At 39.6% G+C, this 25,277-nt stretch overlaps 1 protein-coding gene across 1 annotated transcript; it reads right to left on the bottom strand.

The window, feature by feature from the left end:
* Positions 1-9,756: 9,756 nt before the first annotated feature.
* si:dkey-6n21.12 (schwannomin-interacting protein 1) lies at positions 9,757-23,802 on the bottom strand. Its single transcript, XM_023263601.3, has 7 exons — positions 23,438-23,802; positions 18,142-18,409; positions 13,845-13,969; positions 13,181-13,268; positions 12,394-12,519; positions 12,184-12,301; positions 9,757-12,048 (listed from the first exon to the last, which is right to left on the bottom strand). The coding sequence occupies exons 2-7, from the start codon at positions 18,397-18,399 to the stop codon at positions 11,948-11,950; spliced, it is 816 nt and encodes a 271-aa protein (XP_023119369.1). The 5' UTR covers positions 18,400-18,409; positions 23,438-23,802; the 3' UTR covers positions 9,757-11,947.
* Between the last annotated feature and the right edge of the window lie 1,475 nt (positions 23,803-25,277).

Genomic DNA, 25,277 nt, shown 5'->3' with positions numbered 1-25,277 from the left:
ATAATTTCCAGTAGATTGAAATATTTGAATGGCTCCAGTAGAGACCAAATCGATAGTTATTGGCCTTTGAAAATGAAAAAAGTGCAAAAGGTTCTTGTAAGTGTATGTCTATATACACTGATCAGTCATAACATTATAACCACCTGCCTAATACTGGGTTGGTCCCCCTTATGCTGCCACAACAGCTCTGACCTGTCGAGGCATGGACTCCACAAGACCCCTGAAGATGTGCTGTAGTATCTGGCACCAAGATCCTTTAAGTCCTGTGGGTCCTCCATGGATCAGACTTGTTTGTCCAGCACATCCCACAGATGCTCCATTGGACTGGGATCTGGGGAATTTGGAGGCCAAGTCAACACGTCAAACTCGTTGTTGAGCTCCTCAAACCATTCCTGAAGCATTTTTGCTTTGTGCCACGGCGCATTATCCTGCTGAAAGAAAATCAGGGGAAACCGTTTCCATGAAAAGGTGTATATGGTGTGCAACAATGTTTAGGTAGGCGCTACATGTCAAAGGAACATCCACATGGATGGCAGGACCCAAGGTTTCTCAGCAACAAATAACAAATCTTTCAAACACATTCTCAAACTTGAGTATGAAATGCAGAATTTTTTTCCATGTGTTTACAGAGAATGATACACAACTATCACTTTACAAGTTCTAAACTTGATCCTATTTGAGCTTGTTTTTACACATCACTCACCCTTCTTTCACACCTTGTTTAGCAAAACTGCCAGAAAAATAATTTCAACTGAAGCCAAATGACAGAAAAATAAAATGCAACATAATGGCTCTAAAACACAGTGTCAAATCATCACTGATTACTCCTTATGACTAGCTGACCAATGTGCATCTGCAACACTGTGTAAAAACAGCACCAACATCTTGTGTTTATACTTGTTACTCACCTTCATAGCTGGGACAAAACCTGTTGGATACGTACAACTGAAACCTTTTTCCTGCTTCCTGGTGGCTACAACAATGTTAATATTGGCAAGTGATTTTGATTTAGTTTCAGTTATAGTGTTTTGACTAAAATGTGCCTTACTTTTAGTTACATTTTTGTCATTTGATTTGATTTAACCTTTATTTTACCAGGTAAGTTAGTTGAGAACTAGTTCTCATTTTCAATAAATGAGAACTAGTTCCCTTATTTTGTTACTTAAATGAGGGAACTTAATGTTACTTAAATTAACAATAATTAACTAATTATTGTTAATTTAAGTACCATTTTGAATGACAAAAATTAAAAACATTTTAGTCTAGTTTTAGTCAATTAGAATTTCTAGAATATTTAGTCATTGTTACAGGTATTGTTTTATTAATATTATTTATCAAAACCAATAGCTTCTCAGTCTTGTTACTTTTATGAAATGGTAGCATTCCAAAATAATGAAAGCCATGTTTTCCTTTAATACATTTAGCATTTATTTGACTTTAAAATGCCGACAATTTTACTGAGATAACATTGTATGTCCTCACTATACTGTCAGAATGAGGGCATACAATGTGGTTACACTATGGAAGACAAAAAAAAAAAAAAACCTCAGACAGTACCAGGCTCAGGAAAGGCGGCCATCTGCCTTGACTGGTTGGAGTGGGAATGGGGATGAGGGGGATGGGGGGATGGGGGTAGCAGAAGGGCTTGGGGTAAGGATTTGCAAAAGGAATCACAGCACACGTGTTACGGCCTGTGGTGGTTGTGTGTGTTTGGAAATGGACTTTGTACAGCTTCTGTGTCTGGATGGATGATTGATTACACCTGACTGGAGACTGAGCTCCAGATTACACCTGGAACTCATGAGGAGTGATTAGCTTGGAGCTCCAGACCTCCTCCTAGCCCTGGTCCTCCCCGTCACCTCGGATTGGTCCACCACCACGACTCCTCCCCTTAGAAGACCCCAGCAATCACCAACACAAGTATATAGCTGCAACCAAGCGCTCAGCGGAGGCGGCTAGTATTTGTGACCAGGTTGCCCTGGTGCCTCTCTGTGTGTATGGTTTGTATTTGTGTATGTGGCCCGTCGCTTCTAGAAGGTCTAAATTGTCTATAGCTTCTGTTGGCGGCTGCTAATTTGGTGTAGAGCCTCAAGTCTTAGTGGAGACTGTGACTCCAGCTAGAAGACTACCAACTTTGTGAAGAAGCTATGTGGTAATTTGAGTCATTGTGTACTGTGTGCTAAATGTCTGTGTTTAGAAGCACCAGTTTTGTTAACTTTGTGCACTATCTGTATTAGTTTCTGTTACTTGTGGTGGGTGTTGCTACTGTGTTTTGGTTTTGGCTAAGGAGTTTAGTTGCTTTGTTTGTGTTAGTTTGACAAACTCTGTTAGCCTACGTTTGATTTCATTCTGTTCTTTGATTTGGCAACATCCACCAGCCTTGCTTTTCTTTGTGATCACTTCTGTGTTAATGTGCTACTGAGCAATAAATTCCTTTACCTGAACCAGTAACTTCTGGTTATTTTGTTGTGTCCAGCTGACCCTAGCGGTTGGATCGTAATGCATGTAAAACAAGGTGCACCTAAAAGAGAGGTTTGTAAAACTTACTATTAGACAGAATATATGCAGCTTTCATTTCTTTTAGATATTTAGGTTGTTAGTGCGAATGAAGAGCAAGTAAAACTAAAACAAAAGCAAACACAGTTCTGACCTTAACACATGAAACTATCAACAGCAAACACTCTTGTTAATAAGAACATCTTAAATGTAAATTAAATTTTTTACACTGCAGTTTTGGGACTTTAACTTATCACTCTGTATTTATGATAGGGCAGTTCTGACCACACAGGCCTCTGTAGATTGCACATATTCACCAAGATCCCTGATGAGATTAACTGGTGATGGAACTGCCAAAGACAATGACGTGCTGTCATTTTGGGGTGTTTTAGCGTGTTCTGCAAAAGGGGCAGTAGCAAGTCCTGGAAAGCTCTCAGCTTTTGCCATTCACTATCCCATCATATTTCATCTGCAACATGGCAAAGTATGTCCTTCACTTGACGAAGATGTGTGATCATGTTGAATGTCTTTGCGTTGCTACATAGGACTTCTGAAACAGTTTCACCACTGACCTTACTCTCTCTGAGTGTAAACCGTAGCAACAGAATAATAAATTCTAGGGACAAGATGGAGGAATTAAGGGGCAGACAGTCAAATTGTATTAGACGTAGTTGTGTAAAAATTAATTATGTTCAAAAAGCAACAATAGAGGAAAAACAAAGTAAGGGTAGAATAAATGGAAGTGCAAAGGAAATGATGATGGAACTGAGGAAAGTGCCTTATTGCTGATATGTAGTTGACTGACAAAGTAATGTTTTTAAATGCTTCCAAAAATGAAGCACCTCTTATTTGTGTAACTGGAGCTAAGCAGTTGTCTTTATTTTTCTACCTTTGACTTTGAGTAACTACTAGTGTGTAGATCTTCAAATAATTTGTAAGTTTTTATTTAGAATTTTATGCCAGTAAGCATGAAAACAGAAAATAAATCAAACATGTTGTTAAATTACTTACCCCTTGTCTTCATTCTCTTCATTAGTACATCTTTCAGATCCAGAGCTTGGAAGCTTCTCTTCCTGTGTGACCACACAGAAAGCTGCAACAATGTTACATTCATTGTCTGTCATGACTGTTAAGATCTTCCACTGTGCGATCACTTGTTCTCTGGCCCGCTGTTTTTTGGAATCAGATTTGCACTTCGTACTCATGGCAGTTGTTTCTGTGATGTTTCTGGTTTTGCTGCGGATGGTCTTTTGTTTGTGTCTTTTCAACTTTGTTGTGTCAACTTTGTTGTTGTTTTCTGTGGAAAGATAAGTGAAGGTTTTCCATAAATCATTGTCATTTTTCTTTGAAGGATCAAAGTCAGACAGCTTTGCTGTTCACAGTGGGGTCAAGCAGGGATGTGTGCACTCTTTGGCATCTTCTCTGTTCTGCTTCAGTATGACATGAGCTTGATAGTGCAGAAAAATTAACTGTAATGTGACCTGTCAGTGGACAAGGAGATATTATTCGTATTGGTGAGGCTGCAACAGCTTTCAGTACATTGCACACCTGAGCTGGCAAAATGAATACATCACTGAATGTACCCAGACACGAATGTACACAAATGTTGTGTGGTGAGTGTCTTGCTGTATAGTTCTGAGACCTGGACAACATATACGTGGCATAAGAAAAATCCACTGTTGCCACTGTTTTAGCAAAATTTCATTTGTACTTGGATAAATTGTATCTGAAATGTGACGATCACAAGCAAGTCTGGGCATGGCTGTTAATCAGAGCACATAATAGTCCTGACCATGAATATTTTTTCTTCTACTTTGTTATGGGGTGTGATTATGTTGTGACCAGCGTCAAGCACCAAGGTGCTTATGTGGAAGCATAACTTAAGTTTTACCATAAATGGCTCTGTCATTTTCTTTCAAAGAGAGGGAGAAATATATTGGCACAAGCACAACCTTCACAATGTGGTGTGTTTTTAGGTGGGCAGAGAAAGGTAGCTGCTTTAATTAATCATTTGCCTATTCATCAATCAGTCACATTAGTGTCTAGTTTTTATTTGTTGACAAAAACATGTAAAACATGTAGCAATAGTTCCTGTTTTTATGTGGTAGTTTTAGTTTAGTTATTGTCTTGTTTTTGTTGTAAAAAGTATTTCATCAGCAGCTATTTTTCATTACAGTTTTTGTTGATGAAACTAACAATTGGCTAAAGATGAAAATTTGCCATTATGTCCATGTTGTTGACATTTCTATCCATTTTCTTCCACTAATCTGTGGTCGGTTCACAGCAGCAGCAAGCTAAGTAGGTCATTCCAGACAACCCTCTTCCCAGCAGCATTTTCCAGCTCCTCCTATAGGATCCAAGGCGTTCCATGGCCAGACAAGATATGTCAGTGAGTTCTAGGTTGTCTAGATATGTATACATACACTACCAGTCAAAAGTTTTAGAATGCCCCAATTTTTCTATTTTTTAGGGTCCGAGCACCGAATGGTGCGAAGACCCTATTGGAATTGCTAGTTTTTTTTTCTGCCGGAACGACTGCATTTTTGAGGGCCTAAACATGCACCGATTCGCGTCCAAAGTTGCACATACATCAGACTTGGTGAAAAATTTTATATTTTATAGGAATTGTGGAGGTGTGTGGCGAAATGGCTCCATAGCGCCCCCTACACTTTCCCACGGGGAGCATGTTTCACCTACAGCTACCAAACTTGGTACACATATGCAGCACATCAGGCTGAACAAAAAAGTCAGTGACAGTCATATTCCAAACCCAACAGGAAGTGCGCTATTTGCGTTGAATGTCAGATTTTGCCCATTTTTGATTTTTTTCTAGAGCGAACTCCTCCTAGGGGATAATTCCAATTCACCTCAAATTCGGCCAGCACATAGAGCAGGCCTTAATGAGCAAAAGCTATCAAAATTTTCATCTGAAGTCAAAGGGCGTGGCCGTGGCGGCCACTGAAATTTTTATCCTTCGCCATGACACATCAGATGCTGTGTAAATGCCCTGAACATGCTCCAATCTGCCTGAAACTTTACATGTATGATCAGAGTCCTGCCTTGATCACATCCATATGATGAAATACATTCACAGTCAGAGCGCTGCCTGCTGGCAACAGGGAATGCCATGTTTTACATTCTGATGTACTATTCTTAGCCTGTTGGCCACATTCACCTCAAACGTGGTGACATAAACCTAAAGACGTTGATGACGATTCACAGTGAAAATGGTGACTTTTCATCAAAAGGCGTGTCTGTGGTGGCGCAGTGAATTTCGATGTCTTGCCATGACTACTAAAATGCTTATAGCTCACCGAATCCTGATCGTATCTGCCCCAAACTTCATGTGCTGGACACTAAGCCCAGTCTGAGGACATCCACGCTCAAAAATTTTGAAAAAGTCATAGCGCCACCTATTGGTAACAAGAAGTTTAGGCATTACATTTGCCTGCACCGTTGTTCCAAACTTCCAAACTCCAAAGGGGGTAATTCCAAGAGACTTCAAATTTGACCAGTACATATAACAGGTCATAATGATGACAGCTTCTCAAAATCATCTGTATCAGTCAAAGGGCGTGGCCATGGCGACCCCCTGAAATTTGATGCTTCGCCATGAAACATCAACTACTGTCTGCCCCCACAGCAACTTTCACCAATGTCTACAAAATTTGGCATACATATGTAGCACATTAGGATGAATAAAAAAGCCTCTTCAACCCATACTCTAAACGCAACAGGAAGTCCGCCATTTTGAATTAAATGTCAGATTTTGGCTGTTTTTTTTTTTCCATTTTCAGTGATTTAGTCCTCACAGGTTGTAACTCTAAAAGACCTCAGATTTGAACAGTATATATAACACAACGTTAGAATGAGAATTTGTCAAAATCGCACACAACAGTCAAAGGACGTGTATACTTCAGAATTATACAGACAGGCCTTTTTCAGGAAACAACAAATGAGTTAACAACTTAAAGCTGTTCTGCAGCAGTGGCGGTTGATCAAGCCTTGAAAGTTGGTGCTACCATATCCTACAGGTGTCCAAACTCTTCTTGATGACTTACAACCCCCTCTGTCTGCCTAAAAACAGTGTTGGAACATATGGTGGCACCAAACCCTCAAGAGCATTATTTGAACAGTACTGTACTGCAGAAAGTAGTGTGTTGCTATAAAAATGGTGAGGAAAAGGCACCATGAAAAGGCACTCAGAAACTGGAGGAAACTGACAGGAAGAGGTCTGGAAAACCCAAAGCCACAACAGAATTAGAAGACAAATATCTGAGAGTCAACAGCTTGCATGACAGGCATGCTCACAGGACAACAGCTTCAAGGACAGTTTAATAGTGGTCGTAGTAAGAAATCTTAGTTTCAAATGTGAAGAGAAAACTTTGAGTTGCAGGTTTGACAGGTCGAGTTGCAGCAAGAAAGCCATTGCTAATACGTCAGAATAAGAGAAAGAGGCTTGCCTGGACCATGAAACACTGCCAATGGACAACTGAAGAAAGGTAGGTTTTATGGACCGATGAATCAAAATTTGAAATCTTTGGTTCATCATGCAGGATTTTTTTACATCGTCGAGTAGGAGAAAGGATGGTTTCTCAGTGTGCGACATCAACTGTCAAACATGGAGGAGGAAGTGTGATGTCTGGGACTGTTTTGCTGGATCCAGGGTTGGTGACTTGTACAGAGTGAGAGGTACTCTGAACCAAAACAGCTACCACAGCATTCTGCAGCTCCATGCAGTACCCTCTGGTATGTTACTAGTTGGTCAGAGGTTCATCCTACAACAAGATAATGACCCAAAACACAAGCCCTACCTGGAAAGCATGAAAACATGGGAGTCTTCATACTTAAACCCTGTGGAGCTGGTTTGGTATGAGCTGGACAGAAAAGTGAAAGCAAAGCAACCTACAAGGGCCACACATTTATGGGAATTTCTGCAACAGAATTGGGAAGAATTTTCTGAAGAATATTTGATTTTCATTGTGGAAAGAATGCCACGAGTGTGTTCAGCTGTTATATCTGCCAAAGATGGCTACTTTGATGAGTCAAAAGTTTAGAATACATTTTGGTTTCTAAATTGTTTTTTTCAAACTTAATTTGTTTATTTGTTCTATACTTTCATTTCAGAGCACAATGAAACATTATCATGCAAAATTTTCAATAAATAACTATTTAAAAAATTGGGCTGTTGCAAAATTTTTGACTGGTAGTGTATATGTGTGTGTGAGAAAGTATGCATGTTTTTGCAAGTGAAGTACTCAATTTGAGGCTAAAAAGCTGCTCATACAAAGACATCTATATGCCAGTTTTTTGTTATAGTGCAACATACTAGCAAGAGGAAATGAAATGTTTTGTACTGTGATGTTCTCCTCCTGGTGAGTTGCCCAAATTCACCTCAAAGATGGAAAGAAAATCCTTAGGACCTTGACCATGCTTTATTGTGAAAATTGGAGTTTTTAGAGTTATAATAAAACAGTTTAGCTCTTCAGGCATGGCGAATTTCAATGTGTCTAATTTTCAACAAACTTTTCTTGCTGGATTTGAGTCTTGGTCTGAATGCACCAACATGTTTGTCATAGAGCACCACCTACTGGCAAGAGCAAGTCAACATCATGCCCCTGTTATAAACTACATCATCCAAATTACATGAAATGAATGTTACTCCATTGTGCAATATCTAACCACAGCCCAGACATCTACATGCCCGCAATACATCCCCTAAACTGACACTTGCACTTGGTGTCCACTTTTACAGCGCCTTTCTTAATTATTGAGTGCTTACAATGTGTTTCTCATTCGCCCATTCACACACACATTCACAAAACAATGGCGACAGAGTTTCCATGCAAGCTGTCTGCCTACCATCGGGAGCAACTTGGGGTTCAGTGTCTTGCCCAAAGGACACACTGGAGAGGCCGCTTTACCACCTGAACCACAGTGGCCCTTAAGTCTAAGTATTATTATTATTCTTGAGGAACGAAATGTGCTTGAAAAATTATACGACATTAAAGACACAAAACAATTTATTTTTAATGGAACTTGGATATTTGTGTAGCCAAATGATTTGATAGCACCCCCTATAACACAAAGTTGCAGTAGCCACATTAGGTTTTACCATTCATATCAGATTTAGTATGGTATTTGGTAGGATGCACACAAAGATCAACAGTGTGACTGATTTACTGCCAGGTGACAATTTATTCATCTAAGCCTACTCACTCTTTACACCCTGCTCACACGTTGTTTTCTGATTAAACAAATAGTTTATTTACTTAATGACACAACCATCTAACACCAAAATTATAACCACAGTAATTTTAACCTGAAATCACTCTGAAATTGAGTTATTTTAATAAACATAATACAGCCACAAAGCCTAAATAATGTTTTTCTAATGTTTGTAAATTCATGAAAACAAGAAGCCTTGCATAAATGTTTTTGTGCTAATATGTAAGCCAGATCTAATGATTCTGTTCATTCTAACCTGGTTCTTTGAGCAGAGGTTTGTTAAATGTGGATGGAGTTCTTTTGGATAACAGCTACACTACCTTTCAAATAGAGGCAATATCTGTTAGAATATCCATAGAAACTATGATCACAATAGAATGACTGGATGAGAGATTAACATATGATGAAAACGTTAAGATGTGAAGTCAGTATGGTCATAGTTAAGTTATAAAAATGCACCATCAACTGCAAAATGGATAAAGGATAATAATATTTGACCTTTAAACATGATTGTTCTGTAACGACCACTTGCCGTTATAAGGTCCTGACAAACAGTGCTGAGCTTGCTTTGCTGTGTCGCGGCTCTTCAAAAAAGAAAAAGCTACCACTTGGTCCACAATACTGGTTCTGTGTTTGTAGATTCATCTATATGAGGTGTGATCTGAAAGTTTCCAGTCTGTCCCTGTTGTACCCAAACAGAGTGCAGCACAGTCATGCACAGGCAACAATTAAAACCAGAACCTGAGTTAGATGTGTTTTTCTGACTACTGGAAAGTGTGCATTTGCAGTTTCACCATGGACAAGCAGAAGGGGTACTGTGTCAAAGTTTAAAAGGATCTGTGTTACCAAGACCAAGTTAATGCAACTGAGGATCATCCCTGGTGATAAGCGCTGGGTCTATGGAAGCCACTCAAAGACCAAACAGGAGCTTTTGTGGAAGAGCCTGCAGTCCCCAAGACTAAAGGGGGTATGTTAAAACAATAAAAAGATTAAAAAATATATATCTTACATACCAAAAGTCATATAGGTGGATTGAAATTTTAAAAACATGTTTTATTTGTGGCAGTTTTTTTTTTTTTTTTTTAAACATTTAAACACATTTGATTCTTTACTAACCCCACCACGAAGTAGAAAAGCAAGAATAAAAAAAGATTTCCTGCAAAACCAAAAAACAGAACTACATTTACTACAAAGACAGATTGTTCAGTTGGCAGAATTTGCAGCTTCTGAGTGTAAGTCTGTTTTACATCACTGTTTAAAAAAATGACACAAGATTCCAAACCTAAAATATGCTATAAAGTATACAAAAGAGAACCCTCCCTTTACACATCAGAAGAGTTCTTAGGATTGTTGTTTCACTTGTTTTTACAAAACTAATAATTGTCTTGCTATTTCTGTTGGAACTGGAAAGTGGTCCACCTAAGTTGTATGATAAATTGTGCAACTACAACATTTAAACAACATTTGAAAAGGATACATGGAGGAATAAAAACTGCTGGTAAATACTGTCAAATTTATTTAATAAAAAAAAAAAAAAAAAAAAAAAAAATCTATCATGTCCAGATCTGCTTTATGCATTCATTTTGAGGCAAATATGCCATCTGCTAATTTGTGTGACAGAAAGCAAGATAGGGACCTGCACGTGCCCACAACGTAAACAGTGGTCAGGGCCCTCATCAGCACTGGACTGACGATTTCAGAAACACTTTGATGTTACAAAAATGACAATGTCAGTTTTCTATCAAACCCGCAGTAACATGTCTTAACTTGCATGACGTTTGTGTGAAAACAAGCAGGTAGTTAAAACCACCTGCAGAATTGTTCCGTCAGAAAAAAATATTCAGTCTGTTTGAGGACGACCGTCTCCACATTTCTTGTCCACATCGTGTACTGAATGATGCAGCTCCTGCTGAGCACAGCCTGAGGTTAATGTAACTACAAAACCTGCAACTAAAGGTGAGAGACAGAAAGTCTTTTTACCCATACAGTATACATCAAGATGGGGTGACTGTGTAAACAAGCGTAAAACATCCCTTTGAACTCAACCATCCTCTCCTCACCAGTACAAGACTGGCTGAAATCGAAACAATCTTGCATGAAAAGCATCATCCTGTGGAAGCTTAAAAACTCCACCTCTGACCAGGTACTTAAAAAGCGAAAAAAGAAAAGATAAACAGAGCACGGTGTACAAGTAGACACTTTCAACTTGAACTTTTTGTGTGTTGCTCCAATATAAACTATATTAACACAATCAATAGTGTTTCAAAATAAGTTTTTCCCTTTGCTTCTAATCTTGGCATCAAGCTGGTTTTAACAGGACCCAAACCTGTAGGTGCTGTGGACAAAGTAGATATCTAGCAGGTATTGATCATCTAATCTGATTGGGTAGGATGGCAAGAGGAGATATTTACCGAAAAAAAAAGTCAATTAAGGCCACCATCCACTGGATATGTTCACTGTACTATATGGCTCCCATTTCATGTTTTCCATGTCCGCAAAGGTACACATGATGTAAATGTTTGCATCCACCCAAGTCCATGAGGGTCTGCAAAGACTGTACCCATGCAGCCCAAATTTTTTGTGTGTTCATGTGCCAGGAAAACAAATGGTGCTTCAAACAAATGTTTGGTATCAGGAGAGACTGTACAAGGAGACACTCAGTCATCCACACATCTATAATTCATCATTAAAAGATTTACGTTTAAAGCAGTCACAGCTGGACTTCGTGGATGATAGTTTGATGGAGCCAAACACAGTGTAAAGTCTCCATTTCTCCAGAAATGCTATGCCATGTTCACACACACCTCAGGACTAATCACTGACACGGTGCTCCAACCCAATCTGGAAGAAGCTGCTGTTTCCCTGTGTGTTTATCTGTGTTCCATCTGTGATGAAACCGGCCATGTATCAAAGTCTGTAGGCGCACAGAGGCGGGAACCATGAATTGGCCATTAGGGTTAGGGGAGCAAAATTTCCTTTACAATCTAAAACACCGACAATGCCAAAACATGGTATGCAATTAAATGTCCAAATCCTCTCAGGAAGTGACACTTTTCACAGTGAGCGGCTGCAGCAGGAGGGACTGACTGAGATGCTTGAGGAAGCCGCTGTGGTACTGTCTGATTACGAACAATCCTTCAAGACTGTTGAGCTGACTTATTGAATGACTTAATCTCTCCAAACGGATGGACAGCTGATCTTTAGCAGGGAGTGACTGGCAGGTTTATAGTGATGTCAGATCCTGCACCTCCAGCAGCATGGCATCCTGCTCTGTCCTCAGCTGGTCTCGGATCTGGAGGCGGCTCACCAGTTCTGAGCTCAAGTCTGACGTGGACACATGAAAACACCAAAGTTCAAATGCGGTATTACAGCGTTTTGGATATGTGGTGCATCTGAAAAACAAATAGCGACGTGACCTTTCTTACATAATGGTTAGGTTACAGAGAAGTAGCAGAGTACCTTGTATGGTCTTGCTGAGAGACGTGCACAGAGCATTGAGGTCCTTGATACTGAAACTCTGTAAATCACTGAGCTCCAAGTGTCTCTGCTGGACTACAGGATCAGTATGTGCTGCAGGCTGAGGAGAGGAGAGCAGAGAGGAGGAGAGCTGTGGTAAAGCAGATTTGGTATTGAACGACAACACGCTCCAACCAGTAACATCTGTCTCACCAGTGTTTTGTGGTCTGTTCTCAGTCGGTCTCGTAGGTTTCTTAGAGTGTTCCTGAAGCCCCTTGATTTTGGTTTCTCCGGCTTGGCAAGAGGCTGAGGATTCTTATGAACCTGAACAGTCCTTTTCTTTATCAATAGAGAAGGACAAGGCGGCGGGAAAATGTGAGCATACGCAGAAATGATGAATATTTACACTATCGTTCAAAAGTTTGAGGTCACTTAGAAATGTCTTTATTTTCGAAAGAAAAGCAGCTTTTTTCAGTGAAGATAACATTAAATGAATCAGAAATACAGTGTAGATACTGTTAATGTGGTAAATGACTATTCTAGCTGGAAATGACTGATTTTTAATGGACTATCTACATAGGGGTACAGAGGAACATTTCCAGCGTTAGGGTTGGGGGGGGTTAGGGTTGGGGGGGGGTTAGGGGGTTATCGCTCTTGTGTTCTAATGCTACATTGTGTTAGCTAATCGTGTTGAAAAGCTAATTGATGATTAGGAAACCTTTGTGCAATTATGTTAGCACATGATTGAAAGTGTGAGTTTGTGAGCGGGAATCGAACCCAGGCCGCTGCATCATTAGTCGTCGCTCAAGCAGTTGAGCTATCCGGGTGCCTCAGGTGTGAGTTTTCACAGAAAACATGAAATTACTTGGGTAACCCCAAACTTTTGAACAGTAGTGTATATGCTCATCTTTACTTACTTTTATACATTGTTAACTCTGAGATAAGTCAGCTTTAACTTACATCTGTTGTATTTCTACTTTGTTTTGGAGGAGTTACTCACCCCGCTGATCTGTCCATTGTTTTCCTCCTCCTCCTCACTTTCACTGTTGTTGATGAAGCAGAGTTGGAGATTCATCTGCGTCTGCAGGCTGAGGGATACATAGAAGTCAGAAGTGTGTGACTGACTGTATGTGGTGGTTAAAATATCCCTACTCCAGGCTCACAGTAGGAAAAAAAGTGGAAAATGAATAGTCCACATGTAAGAAGTGCAACTAATCACATATTGTTGTTTAAGTTAACAACAAACATCATGTTATTGTCACATTCTTTCATTAAATAATATTATGTGCCCAATATATCAATATGGTTATTAGGAAATAACCATAATTAATTAATTGTAATTGATAATAAATTAAGATAAACTGCATATCCCCGCCACAACACTTTATCTAAGATCTTGCATGGGTTGCAAGTAGTCTGAAAGAACCAGACCATAAACACACTGCTAGGTACTGATGTTTTACATATGGCTTTCATCTCATTTTAGATCAAGTTATTCTTCCTCTACTACACAAACGAAATCTCAATCTCTATCTCAAATTGGGCATGTTAAAAGTTTAAAATATGATACACAACCACCAAATATAAATGGCTTCACACACAGAAGTAGCGTATGCTTATGTGTAATAGCTATCCTGTAACAAATACGAGGGGAGTCTGTGTACCGAGAGGTGAGTGCAAGCACAGCACTGTTGCAGGTGTCATCTCCATTCTCCCAGCTTTCTGCTCTCCTCCCTCTCCCCTCTGTCCAGCTCACTGGGGCTCTGCCTCGCTCAAGAGAAACTCCACTCTGAAAAGCAGCCATGTGTTAGACTGGTGATTGTGGTTAACAAAGGGTTCATTTAACTGAACATATGAAAAGAAATTAGAGTCAGGTGTTTTCAGTCATCTGACAAAAAGCTGTTAATGCTTATAGACCCCAAAAAAAAAAAAAAAAAGCTTCTAAAATAAAAGTCTGGACTCCACCAAATCACCGCCAGAGAGACTGTACAAATGGAGGAAATTCAAGACTATTGTTTCCCCACTGGGAGTGGTTGATCTACAAAGATCATTCCAAGAGCAAGGTGTCTGTGAGGTCACACAGGCACCCAGGGTTACTCCAAAGCACCTAAAGGTGTCTGGGAACCGAGGTGCAGATACAGAAAGCAGACACAGACTGGCAGAGTATTCAAAAGGATTTATTTTACAGACACAAACTCAAACCAATACAGAATGGGAAACTAAGCTCTAGGGAAAAACTGAACGAAACCTCATTTAAAAATAGGTGAAACTACAAAAACTCTAAACAACAGAGAGGAAATGTAAGAAAACCACTGATGAATTAACTAAACAAATCTAACAAAACGGGGCACGCACTGAAGAGGGAAATCAAACTAAGGGGGCAGGCAGGCTCAGGGAATCTGGTGTCTGGCAAGAAGAGTCGGAGCAGGGGAAGGCCAGGGAACTCCGGAGTGGGGCTAGCAGCAGGCACAGGCAGGATCGGGTCGGCAAGTGTGTCACCGATGCAGGACGGTCAGGCGGCAGGGGATGAAGCAGGGATCCTGATAAAAGCCTGTCTCACATGGACTACAGTAAAAGTTCATGAGAACATGGAGAAAGCCTCAGTTTTCCAAAAAGAATATCTGCCCATCTGAGAGTTTGCTAAAGATCACATGGAGAAGCCAGAAGGCTACTGGGAACCCTATTGGGTTTTGTTGACTGATGAGACTAAAATAGAAATTTCTGGTTTAATTGAGAGCAAAACACTGCCTTCCAGCATAACTTCCAGCAAACCCCATCTGCGAAACAAGAAAGTGATGATATCATGGTTTGGGCGTGTTTAGCTGCATTTGGGCTAGGATGGCTGGTCATTATTGAATCACTGGCACACTGATACATACCAGTGAATTTGAAAAGAAAATGCCAGGACATGTACCCCTGACCTGAATCTCAAGTGAAAGTGCAGGAAGAGAATAACTCTAAGCTCACAAGTCATTACACCAACAAATGGTTGAAGAGAGTGACCTTCGTCCAGTAGAAATGCTGCAGAAGGACCTAAAATGAGCTGTTTTTGGGAGGAAATCCAGCAACAACTCTGGGTTAAAACTGTTCTGTTCAGAGTAATAGACTAAGATTCCTTCAAGCTGATTGGATGGAAGGGCATTATGAGCTTTTGGTAACGTCGTAGCTCAACTCTCATACCTATGCAAGTTTTCCTTTTCTAAACAAAAGCACCAGTACCAAATGGTAGATGAAGACAGCAACACCTGAGCCTCATCCATAGGGTTCCAATGTAACCACCAGAAACATCACACAGAAAAAACGAGTGAGAACTGTGCAACATAATTTAAAATATGTCACATGTGAGCAAATCTGGAAATGCAAATCTCTTCAGACTAACAGAAGTTTGTCTTTGTTGGTTTTCTAATTTGTCAGGGTTAGAAAACTCTTCCTTCAACCTGGTATATCTCTTTTTGTTTAGGTAGATGTTGCCTAAACAAATTACACAAGTGCTGATTTAGAATTTCTGAAATGTGACAGAGAAATCTAAATATTATAATATCTATGTAATGACTGATAGTTCTACTTTGATTGAATATGGTTTTTGTTAGCAATTCTGGAAGATACAACCTGCTGGTATTATTTCTTACTAATTTTTTGTCACAGATTTCAAGTGTAGTCCCCATTTGTGTTACTAACAAACAGTATAATACTACTGAATCCTACAGCATTACTATCTGTATTTTAATTGATCAGCAGTGTTTGCTAAGAAAAGCATTTCTGACCATTAACGTCAATGTGAGTTTGCAGCGTATTCTTCCACTCCCTGCGGCTTAGTGGACGTGACAACAGCTGTTTTCTTCTCTCCAGCAGCTTTCAGAGCCCCAAGACATGGGTGAAAATTCAAGCGTTGATGAGGGAATGCCCTAAGGCTGGACCTGAATATTCGGTTGTTGTGTTGGTATTCCAAATGTTAATTTTGAGATCAGAATACTCGGAAAACTGATAATATATCAATAGTGCTGTTGATAATACATAAGTCAAACGAGTGATTCATTTTGTAGTGAATTTACATTTTCAAAATCTGAGTTTAACAAGATAATTAGTGAAGTGGAAAATGTCTCTGTGTGCAAATGCAGTCTTCAATAAGTTTATCATAACTTGTACGCTGCTAAAAGTCACGAGTTCGCACTGTGCAGATCAATAACCAGTTATACTGATCAATTTAGACTCAATCAGTACTGTAAATTGTTAACATAGCATGAGCAGTTTTCCAATAATTATTTCAATTACTAGAAAATGGACTTAGTGGAGAGCTGACCTCTACCAAGAAGGTGTGTTGAGTCTATTAAACACTGTTTAGGAAGTGATATCTAGTTGCAATTGTAAAGTTAACTATAAAAGAAATGAATTATGCATTGGTGACATTAGATTACTCCATACCATGCAAAAGTTTTACCAACACTATGACACTGATCCTTACAATAATCCAACATTAATGTTCTAAAATGCACCCATTCATTGTCAAAAACACATCTATATATATATTAGAGAGTAAAGAAGAAAACCTTCAACAGCACATAAACTACAACTTGTTTGACCATGAAAATAATAAAGACAAATGAAAATGTATAAGTTTGGCACTTCGTGGTAGTGAAGTTCTGTTAGTCTGTACACTACAGTAGTGCATCAAAGTAGACTGAACACAAAAGTAAAGTCAATACACATTCTCAGCACAGGTCTTCTCCTTTTGGGCATTTCCCAGGTTTCTATTTTGTCAAATTGCAATTTGACAATCAAATGAATGAGATCAGGCTCTCTCAAAGATAGCTTACAATCTATTTGTATATATATTTATCCCTATTTGTTTTATTTATGTTAGTTATCTTTAATTTCTTTGTTTTATACTCAATTTCTTATGTCATTGTTGCACTGCCTGCTCCATGTGCCTTTATATTTGCCCCCTGGGAACAAATAAAGTTTTCTGAATCTGAATCGGAATAAATGCTTGTTACTATAATAGTGTGTTATTAACGTGATTTGGTCAGACCTCAAAAAGCCCTGCAGAAAGAGACTGGTGAAGTGAAAGAGGCTCCCTTGGGATTTGGAGTCAACCACAACACGTTTTAGCAACTTCGATTTCTGCAAAAGACTCAAAGTGTGTGTGATTAATATTTGCACTAAGGCTCTTTTTTTATTCATTAATTTATAAAATGTTCAAGTTTCCTGTTCTGTCACCTACTATTTCATTATGTTCCTTGATGTTTTAACTTCACGCTGTGGCATTGTTTCAGTATTGGTATCAATATACACTACCGTTCAAAAATGTGGGGTGACCCAGACAATTTCATGTTTTCCATGAAAACTCACACTTTAATTCATGTGCTAACATAATTGCACAAGGGTTTTCTAACCATCAGTTAGCCTTTCAACACTGTTAGCTAACACAATGTAGCATTAGAACACAGGAGTGATGGTTGCTGGAAATGTTCCTCTGTACCCCTATGGAGATATTCCATTAAAAATCAGCTGTTTACAGCTAGAATAGTCATTTACCACATTAACAATGTCTACACTGGATTTCTGGTTCATTTAATGTTATCTTCATTGAAAAAAATGCTTTTCTTTCAATAATAAAGACATTTCTAAGTGACCCCAAACTTCTGAACGGTCGTGTATTTATACAGGTATTGTAGCAAAGTCAGAATTTTGGTATTATGACAACACTAGATCCCATATGGGAGAGCAAATAAAGTTACCACTGTAACAGAACCAGAGTTAAACTCATGTCTGGGACAGAAAATTCAACATACGTTTGCAGTGAAGTTGCTCTCAAGAACAGACCCAGACACTCTAAATCTTACAAAGAACTAAATGTACTTTTACCTTTTTCTTTGGCTAAATTACTGAAACAATAAACCTGTTGACAGTCCCATTTCAGGATTAAACAACACACTTCCCCTTCCAGATACAACCTCTGACCTTTGCCTTCTTTTCCCTCTTCTCCTCTTCTTGCTTTTCCAACTCAGCGATGCGCAGGCTCAGCGCTTCCCAGTGCATGATGGGAAGTCCCAGATTATCCTCGCCATAGTCTTCTTGCCACACTAGTGCCGCCCCCTCAGAATATTCATCGTCTCCCTCTTCATTGTCAGCATCGTCGTCACTCCTCCTGTCATCCTCTGCCTCATTACTCTCCTTCTCTTCCCGCTGCTGCCTCTGTTTCTCCTTCTCACCCTCCATCTGCACAGCTCTGGAAGAAGCATGACGAAGTTTAAAATATTTGAGTTTTTCACACAGAGAATTCTGTATATATGAGATATATAAGATGCTCTCCAAAGCTTGAAGACTAAACAATCGAGAGACGATAATGATGTTAAGGGATGAAAGCTTGGCGTCAGTTGACTGCTTAAAATCAGGAATGCAAAGCCATTATCCAACATGGGAGACGTGACAGTTCTGGTTTCAGCAATCTGTTAAAGTGACAGCATTCAGTAATTCAGACATATTTCATAGTATTCCTCAGGGTTTCATTCAATTACACCTACTACAGTAACAGAGAGAAATAGTGCACACACTATATTTGCCATAAACACTGGACTGGAAACACACAGGTGGCATGTAGTGCATACTAATGCACTAATAAATTGTGTGTGTGCGTGTGTGTGTGTCTATCGTGGGGCTGTGTGCATCTATATAGGGAGGTACTCAAGTATTTGTGGCCATGTGAGCTAGTGGTTATTAGTCTTTTTTTCATTTACGCTGCTTTGTACAGAGATAAAGCATAAGCTTAAATTTGACATAGAAGTTCAAAAGGCTCTCAATCATTTCTCCTTACCCTATGCACACACACACGCACACGCACACGCACACACACACACACACACACACAAAGGTCCAGAGATGTACACACAAAGGTCCAGAGATGTACACACATGCTCTCCTTTAGGACATAAAACCATGGGGCATCTTGCAGCGCCTCTGTTGTTAAAACCAGTAAAAGAAAATGGTCTGAGGTTATCTGGTCGCGCAACAGGTAGGGCTGGCCCGAATAGCAGTTTGTGGGCTCCGGATATTCGGTCCCCTCCTTAACGTCCGGGGGGAGGAATTTGACGGACGGACGAAGGAATGACTTGAATATTCGGTTCGGTCCATGAGGTCAGAGGCGGTGAGCTAATGGAGGAAAGAGCCGAATTTTCGGCTCGGTTCGTAACGCCCGACGGGGTGGAGGAGGGAGGGGGCGAATATTCGGATCTCAAAATAAATATCCGCATACCACCATGGGGATCGAATATTCGGATCCAGCCCTGGCAACAGGTTAAAGTTTCATGGAGAAAAGTAAGCAATGAAATTTTTGTCAAACTTTTCAGAGAATAACTGAAAACATACTTTGTTGTGGTATATCGTCATATATATCGTTATCGTGATATAAAATAATCCCTATCGTGATATATGATTTTTTCCATATCGCCCAGCACTAGTCTACACTACAACATCTCTCATCCTACAAAAGACTCTGTACAAGCAGTGTTTAACTGAGGTGCTATATTTCGACTAATGTTGCAAGGCCCTAACCTCCCCAGCTCACTTCCTGAAGTCGTCACTAGGTTCAGGCAGGTGCCTGTGGCAGCTATGTATGATGTACAGGCTATGTTTCATTGGGTCAAAGTTGCAAAACATTACAATGCTCGTTGTTCTTCTGGTGGCCAGACAGAGACTTCAGTGGTGAGTTGAAAGGCTCTAGAATGGCAGTGAAATAGCTTCATCTCCTAGTTGCACTAGCTATGATTTGAGAAAAAAACTACTGATGACAATAAGGGAGACTTTTTTGAAACTTAAAAAGTGCTGAAACTGTCCAGGGTTTCTATTTGGAGGATTATTTAATGAAATTGGCTTCAGAAAAGGAGGCCATTCAAAAGGTTAATGATCCCAGTGCTCTTTGTAAAATGTGGGTTTGTTCTGGAGAAATAGATGAGCAACAGCAGTGTTACAGACAAGCACATAAGCAGTGGGCTAAGAATGTAAAAGAGCTGAATCTAGATAAACATAATCTTCCTACAGAGAGAGATTTAAGCCGACTTTCGTTAGTTGAGTCAGACTCCTTTAAGTTCAAGATGGAGGTGAAAAAGCAGTCTATGACAAGACACATCATGTTGTCATGTTGCCTGCTAAACTGATGCAGCAAGATCTATGCAGAAGTTGTGGATGGGATGATGCCATGCCCCTGGATATTTTAAACCAGTGGAAAGGTTAGCTAGGAGATATTGAGTTGCTGGCATCACTAAAGGTGGACAGATGCATAAAGCCAAAGGATTTGGGACAGTCACAATTGATTAAATAAGCCAACTACATGATTTTACAGATGCCAGTAAACATGCCTATGGGACAGTGAGTTATATCAGCTTGAAGAAGAACAAGACATTCTGTAGAACATTATGGTCTGGCTGCAAATCACTATCATTCTGCTATAGGAGAAAAAATGCTCAAAGTGTTGACTTTGCTTCAATAACTGATTAATGAAGTTGTGTTGAAAGTGACAGTGATGTTACAAGGTCCAACCTAGGGATTCCCAACTGAACGTGTCATCGTCATGTCTGAATGGACAGCATGGCAACTTCTTCATAAAAGCCACTACAGCATTCTTGCTTAGACAGACCTCATAACATTGTCGCATCACTTTCAACTTGTGCCAAATCTGGTGTTTTTCCAAGTATTGGTACTGTTTTTTCATTCAGCAATTACTGATAAAAATAATTCAACTGCTTTGGCTGTGAGGCAGTGGGTTTTCTCTGTCCGTTGTCACATTGTGGTCTCGCAATGTCCCACCTACAGCAGTATCTTGTCCCTTTCAGACATTGGACATGGAAGACAGCTGGGTTCATCAATCCGTTAGAGTGACAGCATTCTGTCAGTCAGCCCCTTTCACACACAGGTTACTTATCCATTAATGTTCTTCACATGCTGCATTCGCACAGACCACCCACAATGCTGGAGAGTAGTGCGGTATGCATGCATATTTGTCATTATCTGAGACTATGACTAATTATCATGTATTACGTGAGTAATGCACAAAGTGATGCATGGCACACAATAGTGTAGTAACAGACTAAACTAAACTAAAAGCAGCTGATCAAAGTGTCCTAGGAACAAACAGTCCAGTTTATTCTTGTTGTTGTCTTAAAAAGTGAAACTTAAAGTTCAGGACTCAAGGTGAGGACCTCTGCAATGTGACAAAATATTTAACTGCAGCTGATAAACTGTGATTCTGTGTGAGAGTTCATCTGACTGAGGTGAAGAAATGTTCACAGCTGCTGTTGTATCCTGATTGGCTCTTTCTTCGTGTAGGGATTATTTGTAGTTAAACCTAATTATTGAGTTTATTAGTGTTGACATCTAATCACTATCCATCACTGTAGAGCTAAGTGCATGAAAAAGGTGTGTTGTGATTTTGGCACATGAACTGTGTGTTAAGCATCTCTGTGATGTTCTTGGTGCTGAAATGTGGAAAAATCGATCCTCAAATAACTTCACAAAGTACCACTGCTTGAGCGTGTCTATCAGTTAATGTGAAGGCGTAGTTCACGCTTGTGTCGTATGGGAAGTTACACAGAAATGTTACCAGGTCTGACCTGGTACGATTACCTGCACCACTTTGACAGATGAGTGACCAGGGTGCATATTCACACCTGGAGCCAATCTGTTTGGCTGCCGTAAGATTAATGAAACAGAGCACATGTCTGAAAAGTGTATCTCACTGGTTACATGTCAAGACGACTAGCCAATAAACATGAAACGCTACTGTTTAGAGACAGGGAGAGTTGAGTGAACTTGCAGAACAAAGCAGCTCCAGTGAATAAGCAGAGATTGTAATAAGTATCACAATCTTAGACAAGCATGCCCAGTTTCCCTGTTACACTAATGACACTTTACTAATTCACGTGTTTGTGTCAGTGCAACCGGAACTACTTCTACTGATGGTGCTAGGCTAAGGCTATCACTAGGAGGTTTGCAGTGCCTCCTAGCTTGTGGCTAACACTATATGGAGCACCTGTAACACATATCTAAAGTAAGATCTGTTCTAACTGAAAGATATGTCTGTTTAACAGAAATGCAACTAGAAAAACTGAACTAGGAGCATAGCCATCAATGTAAATTGGGAAATTGGTTTCTTTCACAGTGGCTAAGGCTACGCTAATGGTTACATTGGGAGGCAGCCACAGATGACCCTAAAACAGTGTCTGGAGAACAATAACAAACAATACTTGAAGATGTGGCATAGATGCATTGATAGATAGATAGATAGATAGATAGATAGATAGATAGATAGATAGATAGATAGATAGATAGATAGATAGATGCAGTTGCAGGACAAGAGGAGACAAACTGTTCAATCTTAATCAATCAATCTCACAGTAAACAGAGACAGGCATCCTTGCATCACTTGATGCTCTCACATCCTCATCATCCCTATTTCTATTGTAAATAATCGGTTACAGTAATCTTTATTAATGAAGTGACCTAGTTATGAATGACAGGTTCCCCTCTATCGCATGCTGTTAATATTTAGCATTTAAAGTAGATATGTGTATGTTCAGTAATAGTAATCCTTATTAAAAGCCTGGTTGTGGCTGGCAGGTTACCTGCCATCACATGTTTCAGTATTGATTACCTGAAAAAACATCCAAACAGAAACATATCAGTTTAGGAAAATATAATTTAGGTTGGAAGTTATTTGGACAGTTTGCAACTGGCTTAGATTTAGTCTTTGGTTTGTTGTTGTACTAATATGCATTACACATGGACGCAGCATTGCATATCTATAAAGGATAACTATTTATACAACAGAAATACATTTTTTAAAAATTAGTGTCTTTTGCTGAATAAAATCAAAGCTGTAAAAAAGAAAATTCTTAAACCGAGGTATCAGCAAGTTTTGTTTCAGATTATAGTTGCTGAAACGTATTGTATTGTTCAGTTGCAATAACTGCTCATACTTAAAGACAAATAAGACCTAACAGAGACACTTCTAGGGGGCTGGCTGGCTGGACGTTGCACATCCACATCTGATGTGGACCAAAACCAGCCACATATACAAATCTGAAATATTAGTCAGGCTGGGAACGAAGGGACTTTCTCCTCCTGTCGGTCCTGGTGGCTGGAGGAGCTTCACGTTTAAGCACTGCTCTAAGCTTTCAACAGAATTATGGAGGTAATGTCGAACTAAACACCAAGTAGCATGTCCCACCAAACAGTCATTAGTTATTCAAAAGGAGCAACTTACTTTTTCCGCAATATAAAACCAATTCTACTGCTCGAATGGCGGCCAGACAAGTCGCTGGAAGTTTTTCCACATAGTTGGCTCCGCTCTTCCCTCAGCTCCTCCAAGTCATCGTCCTCCTCCTTCCCGTCCTTTCTTCTTCGCTCCCACCTCCTTCCAATTCACCAAACTAGTGGAAGTGTGTCGACAGGAGCCGTCAAAGTCTTATTAGTCTCATTCTTTATTTTACCTGTGTCGAAGGCTTTATTTTCTTCTTATCGCGCCAGACAGCGACTAACTGACTGTCCAAGGACACAAACAAAAGATACTTCAGGAATTTTTCACACAGAAGAACTAATGACGGACTGTAAATTCACTGCTCCAACTTCCTGCCCGCTGCCTTCAAAATAAACGCCTACTTTATGACTGACTCATCCCGAGCTTAAGCAGTAGTTCATTGGTTAGTTAGAGAGGTCTTGTAGAACGCGAAATGTACACTACCGTTCAAAATTTTGGGGTCACACAGACATTTCATGTTTTCCATGAAAACTCACACTTTTATTCATGTGCTAACACGATTAGCTAACACAATGTAGCATTAGAAAACAGGAGTGATGGTTGCTGAAATGAGCCTCTGTACGCCTATATAGATATTACATTAAAAAACAGCCGTTTCCAGCTGAAATAGTTATTTACCGCATTAACAATGTCTAGGCTGTATTTTTCATTAATTTAATGTTATCCTTATTGGAAAAAACTGCTTTTCCTTCAAAAATAAGGGCATTTCTAAGTGACCCCAAACTTTTGTACGGTAGTGTATGTAACAAGCTGAGCCCCATGTGACAAAGACAGAGCCTTTGGTTTTACAGAGGAAAAGCATGAAAGAGTTTTTCACAGCTTTCTTTCTCAGATACACTGTACTGTAGCAAAATACAATGAAGTATTGTGACCATGTAACTAATTTTATATCAGTGTAACATCATTAGAGGTTGTTGGAATCCCATCAAATCCACTGAGTGGATGCTATACTAAAGCATGGACAGAGTAGTGACTAGTGTCATCTTTTGTACTCAGTGCTGAACAGAAATTTTTCAGTGATTCTCAATCAAAGATGACCCTTTAATTCAAACTTGGACCTGACAAAACTACACATTTTGACAATCTTATTGACACACACGTTTATTTCAGAATGGCATGCATTTGAGTTTGGTTGGTGATGATCTGGAACAATCTGAGCAAACATGATACAGACAGTCCCTGAGACCTGGCAGTGACTCTGCTCAAGTGACATTTGGAACTGTCCCTGAGATCACAAATCCCCAAAGCTGCGCTCCCAAAGGGAGCACATCGCAGAATCACCTTGAAATGAAATGGAATTTATTGAAATTAGTCTATGTGTAGCGACAAGTGTGTTGCATTTTCTTCAAATTCATGCAAGAAGCATGACCTTTTCATCTGAATGCATAGAATCAGCAGCATGCTGAATGTAAACAGATGAATGTCTGGCAAGGCACTATTATAGTGACTTGACACACAAAAAATACACTATGTGAGATATGAGACTATGTATAAGGTCAAGGATGATGCATTTCCTTTGAATTTGTGAAAGCATGCACAAGCGTCACGTCTGGATGCAGGGGATCAGTGGCATGCTAAATGCATATAGATGAACATCTGGCAAGGCACTATAATGGTGACTTGTTACAAAAGAAATACACTTTTTAAGATATGAGACTAAGTGGCATCAAGCATGATGCAAATCCTTTACATTTGTACAAGCATGCACAGCATTCATGAACTGACATGAATAGTGCCCCATTTGTATGTACTTAGCACCTATTATATATAATATGAACTATTTATG

Source organism: Amphiprion ocellaris, chromosome 23 (assembly GCF_022539595.1).
Source record: "Amphiprion ocellaris isolate individual 3 ecotype Okinawa chromosome 23, ASM2253959v1, whole genome shotgun sequence".
NCBI classification, from domain to species: domain Eukaryota; kingdom Metazoa; phylum Chordata; class Actinopteri; family Pomacentridae; genus Amphiprion; species Amphiprion ocellaris.
This window is presented reverse-complemented; position numbering and strand designations above follow the sequence as displayed.

Coding starts and splice junctions, on each gene's coding strand:
- si:dkey-6n21.12 (XM_023263601.3), bottom strand. CDS start 18,399: ATGGAGGGTGAGAAGGAGAAACAGAGGCAGCAGCGGGAAGAGAAGGAG. Junction 13,269..13,844: donor GTGCTTGCACTCACCTCTCG/GTACACAGACTC, acceptor TGTATCCCTCAG/CCTGCAGACGCAGATGAATC. Junction 12,520..13,180: donor ACAATGGACAGATCAGCGGG/GTGAGTAACTCC, acceptor CTATTGATAAAG/AAAAGGACTGTTCAGGTTCA.